This window comes from Herpailurus yagouaroundi, unplaced genomic scaffold (genome assembly GCF_014898765.1).
Source record: "Herpailurus yagouaroundi ecotype Mexico unplaced genomic scaffold, PumYag 215, whole genome shotgun sequence".
Taxonomy (NCBI): Eukaryota; Metazoa; Chordata; class Mammalia; order Carnivora; family Felidae; genus Herpailurus; species Herpailurus yagouaroundi.
In genome coordinates this window covers 8,708,697-8,717,578 of record NW_024412446.1, presented here as the reverse complement: position 1 = coordinate 8,717,578, position 8,882 = coordinate 8,708,697, and the positions used below count along the sequence as shown (strand labels likewise).

The 8,882-nt window shown below is 47.4% G+C and overlaps 1 protein-coding gene across 1 annotated transcript; it reads left to right on the top strand.

Annotated features, from left to right (window-relative positions):
* The first annotated feature begins 1,036 nt into the window (after positions 1–1,036).
* Positions 1,037–7,609, top strand: TIMM22 (translocase of inner mitochondrial membrane 22). The gene is made up of 4 exons (XM_040455459.1): positions 1,037–1,339; positions 3,483–3,679; positions 5,424–5,496; positions 6,879–7,609. Exons 1-4 carry the CDS (start codon positions 1,102–1,104, stop codon positions 6,953–6,955), a joined length of 585 nt encoding a protein of 194 aa, XP_040311393.1. The 5' UTR covers positions 1,037–1,101; the 3' UTR covers positions 6,956–7,609.
* The last annotated feature ends 1,273 nt before the right edge of the window (positions 7,610–8,882 follow it).

Here is an 8,882-nt window from a genome sequence, read left to right as displayed (position 1 = left end):
CTCATTTAGTGGCCTGGTGGGGACAGAAGCAGGGGGAATCATACGCTGTGCTTGGCTGCACAGAGCACTCTGGGTACCAAAGAAGCATCTCTGCCTATGTTGCCTGGCAACGCTCACCACCTCTGTTTGCATTTATGTTTCTCTTAGCTATTACACTCAAATACACTGCTGGATCAGTGTGACAGTATGGGATCTATTTTAGTACCATAAAAGTTACTGTAAAAGTTTTTCTGGGTTCATATATAGTACTATTTCACAGTTTACCTTTAGGTTCTGAGTTTGCAAGCTGGTAAACACTTTAATTGGTTTAACATAATATAAATCAGGCTTCCCATGGCAATGCTAGCCCTACGTCCCCAATTCCACTGACAACAACTGGCTGGAGAGAGTAGCAGCCTCAGCCTTGAGCTCTCCATCTGGCCATTTGCCTCCACCTCCTACCATCCTTCCGATTTTTCTTATACTTGGCTAGCTTAGCTCATTTGTTCACTCATTTGTTGGGCCCCTTCTCTCTCCTCAAAGGTTTAACTGTCAAACAAAACATATATTGCATACATTTGTACCACGCTTTCACACTTATTTACAAAACACCTTCCATCATTTACCTCTCACAACCCCCTTCTTCAAGGAATGATTAGGCTCGAAAAGCAGTGGCGAGGCGCGTGCGTCCCCTGCCGTCACTCCGGCGCTCTGCAGCCTCGCGGGCGTGCTACCGCTCCCCACCCGGTCAAGAGCTTCAGAGGAGGCCGCCAGGCGAGTGCCCGAGCAAAGCTTCCTGGGAAATGCCTGGCCTACAAATCCCGGTACGCCCCGCGCAGCAGGCCCGAAGCAGAGGGCGCTTTCTGTGGACTCTGAATCTTGTTTGTCAGTGCCACTGGATACTGCACGAGACCGATTCAGTATTCCCAAGAGGCTTTGGGGGAACATGGTATCTCTTACGCCCGGTGCGCACGAACAGACTTTACTTCCGCAGCTTCTTGGTCTTGCTGGTTGTGGCGAATCTGCCGTTGCGTCACGATGGCTAGGCGCGCAGGCCCTCAACGGGAAGCTTGCGGAATCTGCTGCGGGAAGAACGCCCGGGTTTCTTGAGCATCTACAGTCATGGCGGCGACTGCCCCCAGTGCGGGGGGCTCCGCGCCTGAGGCGGCCGGTTCCGACGAAGCCCCGCTGCAGTACAGCCTTCTTCTGCAATACCTGGTGGGCGACAAGCGTCAGCCCCGGCTTCTGGAGCCTAGTAGTTTGGGTGGGATCCCGAGCCCCACCAAGAGTGAGGAACAGAAGATGATCGAGAAGGCAATGGAAAGTTGCGCCTTCAAGGCAGCGCTGGCCTGCGTGGGAGGTGAGGCAAGATTGGGGGGCGGGGGGAGCATTGGGAGGCTGAGGGCTTGGACCGCAGAGGGGTCCTCTGCCAGGGAGACCACGCGCCTGGGAGGCGAGGAGCCTGTGGACCTCGACCTTGACTACACCCCTGCCTCGATCCATGAACTCGAGTAAACCCACTCTAAGCCCTGAGGTTAGTTTTCGCCTCTGGAAATTGGATCAGAGAATCGGTACTGTTCGGGCCGGGGCCTGGAGGTTGGTTATAAAATGGTTGGCTTCGTTCATTCATTCGTTGATTCACTTTTAAATAAGGATTCTTTCAACAAATTGTCATAAGCAACTATCACATGCTTGGTAGTGGAGGGACAGGGGGAGACAAGACAAGAGCCTGGTTCTCATGAAGCTAACATTTTAATATATAGAGAAACAAGAATGTTGAGAACGAACCTGGCAAGAGAGTGCTGCAGACAAACGGGAACAGCAAATGCAAAGGGTCTGGTAGGAACCAGTCTGAAGTCTGAAAAACGGAAAGGCCATTGACGCCAATGTGATTAGATGGCGGTGAACAAGGGGGAAAGACGTCTGGCGTTGGCCCTTTTCTCTCCCCCCCCCCCTTTTTTTTAAACCTTTTGAGGATTTGAGAATGTATGGGGTGCCTCTTGTAAAAAGGTTGGCCACATCTGCAGAGGAGTTGAGATCTCATTGAGAATGAAAGACAATCCAGAAACAAATATGGCGAGAGTTGCAGATGTAAAGTATAGTTGAAAGCAAAGAGAGGGGTTTTGTTTTGTTTTGTTTTTGGTTTGGGGAAGGCTACAAGAGGAGGTGAGATTGCAGCTGTTATCTTAAAGGATTGAGAGAATGGGAGTAGACTAAGAGGAAGAGAAATGTCCTTTCAAGTTGCAAGTGGGGTTGAGTATTTGGGCGTTTTGCCTATAAGGCATTAGGGCGGTAATTGATGAACTTGGTGACCCAGCACTGAATGTAGTGAAGGAAAGTCTGGTGCTTCGGGAGACCATATAGGGAATTGGCTAAAGTGAAGCTCTGTGAGGCCTGGCCTTGGTCTTTGGTCATCATTGTGCCTGACTCTAATACATCACTTGCATATTTGTTGAAATGATGAATAAGTCTTTGTAGTGCTCCAGGGTGGAAGTGATAAAGGCCCTAGACTAGGATGGTAATTGTGAACGTAGGGTTGTAGAGGAAAGCAAAGAGGCAGTCAGAAATGCCCTTGAGGGGGAGCCTGGGTGGCTTAGTAGGTTAAGCAGCTGGCTCTTGGTTTGAGCTTGGGTCATGATCTCACGGTTTGTGGGATCGAGCCCCAGATGGGGCTCTGCGCTCACAGCACAGGGCCAGCTTGGGATTCTCTCTCTCCCACTCTGTCTGCCCCTCCCCTGCTCTTGCACACTTACGTGCACTCTCTCTCTCTCTCAAATAAATAAACTTAAAAAAAAAGAAAAGAAAAGAAATACCCTTGAGGTTTGAAGTGAGAGTGACTGGAAAGAAGGAGCCATAAGTAAGAAAGTCTGGACGGGAGATGCCCATGATTTCATTAAACATTGACCTTGATGTGATGAGAGGACATGTATATGGAAATGCCCAGCAGGCTCAGGAAGGCTCAGGGAGATGGGGACAGTACTGTAGGATTTGCCACTTGGCAGCTTTGTGACCTTAGGGAAGTTACTCCCTGAGCCTCAGTTGCTTCAGCTACAGAATGGAGAGGATAATAGTATGTACCTCATGGGACTATTGTGGAGAATAAATGAAGCTGTGACTATAAAGTGTCAGAGTACTTGGCACATGGTACTCAATGACAGTTGTGAATGTCACCATTGTCACGGGAGTGGTATGCAAAGTTAACAGCTGAATGTCTGAGTATAGACAGAATGAAAGGTTAAAGATTGAATCTTGAGGAATTTTAGACAATGAAAGGAGGAAGAAATCCAAAGGGAGACCAAGAAGAAGCTGTCAGCAAGGTAGTTCTTAGCTTGTGTGATGTGGAAACCAGGTAAGTGGAGAGCTTGAGTGGCAAGGTGGAGTGAGGGGGCAGCAGGGAGCGTCCTCTTTGCTGGTGGCCATCCAAAATGTGCTATTCGAGTCGGACCTCATTACAGTAACCCAGAAAACATGCCAAAGAAATCTTCATCTCTGTTTGTTTTTAGGATTTGTATTGGGAGGTGCATTTGGGGTATTCACTGCCGGCATTGATACCAATGTGGGCTTTGACCCTAAGGATCCTTACCGTACGCCGACAGCGAAAGAAGTTCTTAAAGACATGGGGCAGAGAGGGATGTCCTACGCCAAAAATTTTGCCATTGTGGGCGCCATGTTTTCTTGCACCGAGTGCTTGGTAGAATCTGTAAGTGTCTCTGCCTTCTGAGAAAGCCTTGCCTGTGCCATGTTATGACTTCTAAAGAGAAATGCTCTGGATGTTAATTAGAAAGCAGATCAGAAATGTCTGGTACTCGCTAAATTGAATTTCCATTAGTCCATAATGTAAACTTCTCGTGCATTTATGATTTGGGCTTGCGTTATTTTTTACTTCTTTTTGTAAGCTAGAAGTTAATGATTTTATTTTTTTAAGTTTTTAAAATTCTAGTTAGTTAACATACAACGTAATATTAGTTTCAGGTGTACAATGTAGTGATTCAACAATTCCATACAACATGGGGCTCAAACTCACGACCCTGAGGTCAATATTCACACTGAGCCAGCCAGGCACCCTAACAGTTCTATTTTTAACTTTCTGAGGAAACTCCATACCCTTTTCCAGAGTGTCTGCACCAGTTTGCATTCCCACCAACAGTGCAAGGGGGTTCCCCTTTCTCCATGTCCTCACTAGTACCTGTGGTTTCTTGTGTTGTAGATTTTAGCCATTCTGACAGGTGAGAGGTGATACCTCGTTTAGTTTTGATTTGCATTTCCCTGATGATGAATGATGTTGAGCATCTTTTCATGTCTCTGTTAGAAGTTGGTTAGGGGGGCCTGGGTGGCTCAGTTGGTTAAGTTTCCGACTTGGCTTCCACTGAGGTCATGATCTCACAGTTCATGGGATCGAGCTCTGCATTGGGCTCTGTGCTGGTAGTGCGGAGCCTGCTTGGGATTCTCTGTCTCCCTCTCTGCCCCTCCCCCACTTGCACTGTCTCTCTTTCCAAATAAATGAATAAAAAAAAAGTTGGTTAATGATTTTATTTAAAAAAAATTTTTTTTTTAATTTATTTTTGAGACAGAGAGAAAGCACAAGCTGGGGAGGAGCAGAGAGAGAGGGAGACAGGAACTGAAACAGGCTCCATGCTGATAGCACAGAGCCCGATGTGGGGCTCAAACCCACGAGCTGTGAGATCATGACCCAAGCAAAAATCAGAAGCTTAGCCGACTGAGCCACCTAGGTGCCCCTAATGATTTTATTTTTTAAATTAAAAAAATTTTTTTATAATGTTTTTATTTATTTTTGACAGAGAGAATGAGAGACAGAGCATGAGCCAGGGAGGAGCAGAGAGAGAAGGAGACACAGAATCTGAAGCAGGCTTCAGCCTCCAGGCTCAGATGTCAGCACAGAGTCTGATGCGGGGCTCAAACTCATGAACTGTGAGATCATGACCTGAGCCGAAGTCAGACACTTAACTGACTGAGCCACTCAGGCACCCCTAAGTTGTTTTTTTAATTAATTTATTTTTGAGAGAGAGAGAGTGTGAGAGAGGGAGGCATAGAGAGAGAGAATCCCAAGATTGAGATGCTGGGCTCAGTCTCACGAACTGTGAGATGATGACCTGACCCCAAATCAAGAGTCCAATGATTAACCAGTTGAGCCACCCAGGCACCCCAGAGGTTGGTTAATGATTTTAACCATGGGACTTATTGGAGAACCAAAGAGATTTTGATTACTTGTCAAATTGTACGCTTGGTTTCTGCACTCTGATACCACCTTCAGGAAGCATCCAAGAACACATTCAAATTAGGAACTATACTTTCGAAAGCAAAGAAGATTAGGTTTCCTTTGGGGAGGGACTAATTTAGCCAGCTAGAAACGCTGTGTTTTTTCCCCCTTAATCATCTTGTCTGGCTTGTTTCTTTGGCTCTAAACTGCACTTCTCCACCCACAGTACCGGGGAAAATCAGATTGGAAGAATAGTGTCATTAGCGGCTGCATCACTGGAGGAGCCATTGGTTTCAGAGGTTAGTAAACAACTCTCACATGGTTTTCTTTGTGGCTTCGGACAACATGCTGTAGTTAACATTTCCAAATGTATGAGTGTTTCAGGGACAGCCCAAGGCATATGTGGACACTTGATATTCTTCCCTCTGAGAAGTAAATCACATTTACTTTTGTATTAACTTCATTTTGGAAACTTCTAGTGTGTAGATCAGGATTTTTCATCTTTGGCACTATTGACATTTTGGACATGTAAATCTTTGCTGGAGGGAGAGTAGGGCTGTCCTTTGCATTGTAGGATGTTTAGCAGTAACCCTGGTCTCTACCCACTAGATGCTAGTAGCATCCCTTAGTTGATCACTGAAAGTGTCTCTAGACATTGCCAGATTTTCCCCAGGGGACAAAATCACCCATGGCTGAGAATCACAGAAGGATCTAGATTTTAGAACTGGGCTCACATTGAAAAGATGGGAAGAACTTCCTCCCAGTAATTCCTGGAATGTGTTGCTCTGCAGGATAAGTACGGAAGCATGGCTAGGTCTCACTCAGCTCCCGAGAGCCCACTTATTCCAAACGGCAGGCCGTGCTGAACTCGCAGCTCTGTGCATTTCAAGTAGCTAAGATATTTTTGTTAATACTGTACAACTGTCAGTTTTAATATTGTATGTAAGTTATACAGTCATGTCTTTTCATGTTGAAGATTCTTAGACTCCTACCCATGGAAAGCCAAATGTCAGGTTGTCAGCCGTAAACAACAAAGAAACCAGTCCCCTGCACTTCTCCCTGTTGGCGTGCCCGTCAAGAGTGTGATATGGGGTGTCAGTGTCTGGACTCTGCACAGTGTCCATTGCTGGGCCACTCTCCCCTCTGCCGTGCCCTGATTTACCCAAATAGCCTGTTTTCTCATTCTCTGAGAGGCAGGATGATTTGCTGTCCTTAAAAGCTGCTTTTGCTCCTCTGACAGCCATTTGTGATTTATAGAGTAGCTTTTCCTCTGGTCTTCCCATCGCTCCGCTTTGTCAGGGACTCTGAGAAGCCTGGCTCCCTCTGGGACTGCTTTGATCACCTTCCCAAGAATTTATTTCATAAACAAATCAGGGTAACAGGCTGTGTGCTTTCACTTGCTTCCAAGGGCTGGTTCTCTTAACCAGTTTCCTGCCTGTGAGGGGCTATTTCATGAAGCTGCAAATAGTAATTCTTCGGAGTGAGAAAAGCCAAATGCACACTTACATAAAGCACACTAGAGTAGATCGTATACACAGCTCGTTGAAGTCTTGTGGATCTGATGGGTTTGTTGAATGACTTCGAATGCTTCCATGGGTTTCTGCATTCATGGGGCAGGCAGACTCCTGAATGCGGCCTGTGTTCGTCACTACACGTAACGCCATTTCTGTTTGCTTTACAGCGGGCTTAAAGGCCGGGGTCATTGGTTGTGGAGGTTTTGCTGCTTTCTCTGCTGCGATTGATTATTACCTACGGTGAGAGTTATTGCCTCCAGGGAAGGACAGTACCAGCCCAAGATTAGAGCTGTTCCGTGGAGGGCAGTTTCTGTACCACTCCGAGGCACTTGCTTCCGAGACCGAAGACCTTTGTTTTCCCTCGTGTAGTTGGTGTGGTGAGGGAGCCACCTGGCTGCTTTCTGCCCCCAGCCTCTGAGTGGCCATACTGTCTGCTCCTGGGTTTTAGCCACGCCTAGTGGAGGATGTGCCATGGCAGCCTCTCTCTCTCGGGCAGATCAGGAGTCAGTGTGTTGACTTGTAGGAATTAAGCTCCCCAAAGCTCAGTCCTGACCACAGCTGGCCCTCTGGTTGTTTGGTGCTGGGAACAGAGGCGACTGGACGTCCACCAGGAAGTTCGGAGCTCCAGGCAGTCATCCATCTCACACGAGGGCAGGGCACAGCGAATTTACACCTTCTCTCCCATTTTGTCATTATGTTTAGTGTTGTCTTTGTTTAAAAAAATTATATTACAGTTTAAAAGGTTGGTTAGTTTTGGGGCGGCAGAGGGGGGATAATGACAGAGTGAGTCTTTGGTTCTGCCCTGGAGCCGGAGCTGTCTTGTCCCCTCCTCTTCCACTTCCCATTATAAATAATAAAGGCCGTTCAAACCATAAAATAAATGAATAAATAAAAGGTGGTTTATTTTTATTTTCAAATTTCACAATTCCCAAAAATGGTGCCAGGTAGCCCAGAGGTTGAGAAAGCGCCTGAGCGTCTGGGTACATTTGATTCTCAGGGTTTGCAGAGGAGTGTTTTCTGAGTTTGTTACTTCAGCCAGGGCCTGCCCTCCAGGAAGCCCAGCCTAGCCGTGGCCCAGGATGCATCAGAATTCCACGCATAATCCCTGGCCTCTTCTAAAAACCCCATAGGCCGTCTGGTGGGAAGGCCAGCAGTCTGAGCCATGTTGGTTTTAGGCTCTGACCGCTGGACCAGGCCCAGCTCAAGGACACAACGTGCGCAGGGTCCCGCTGTGGTCCTGCTAAGTCACAGCAGCTGCTGGTATAGATCGGCTGTTCACCACTACGCTCATTCTCTGGTATCAGGGTTTTTTGGGTTTGTGTATATGCATTTTAACATCTTAGTGTTTTTTATCTGATCTAGTGGCCTTTTTCTGACAACAGAAGCTCATCCTAATTGTGTGCCCTGGGGCAAAAGAAAATAGGCTTTTGGTTGGGATCTGCCCTGAGACCTTCTTTACTCCGGTGCTTCAGTGATGACATGAAGGTGATGAGCTCAGGCTCTGCCACTTGGGGGCAGGCAGGTAGGCTTTGTGGGGCTGTATAATTCCAGCCGCCTTCAGCCAGCAGTAACGCCTCCTGTTTTCTTTTTTTTTTTTACTTTTTTTTTTTAATTTTTTTTCAACGTTTTTTATTTATTTTTGGGACAGAGAGAGACAGAGCATGAACGGGGGAGGGGCAGAGAGAGAGGGAGACACAGAATCGGAAACAGGCTCCAGGCTCCGAGCCATCAGCCCAGAGCCCGACGCGGGGCTCGAACTCACGGACCGCGAGATCGTGACCTGGCTGAAGTCGGACGCTTAACCGGCTGCGCCACCCAGGCGCCCCTTGCCTCCTGTTTTCTACTGCACGCTAACTTCTTCATCTTTTTTCTTTGCTTTCTTTCCCCCCTTCTGCTGTCTTCTAGCTCACCCACCCTTAACCAGAATTCACTCAGCTGACGTGTCCAGATGCCCCAAGTGTGAGTGTGTACATGAGTGATAATGTCCAACTCAGTTGGCAACACCTTCCTCTGGCTATGCATGCTGTTTCCTTTGCAATGAGTGTGAGCCAGCGCATTCCTGTCCTTATGTGGTGAATTCTATAGAATATCCCATCCAGTCTCACAGGTGTGAGACTTCATTGCCCCTAGGCCAGCTGGAGTATCCTCAGAGGTCTGGGAACAAAAGAGTG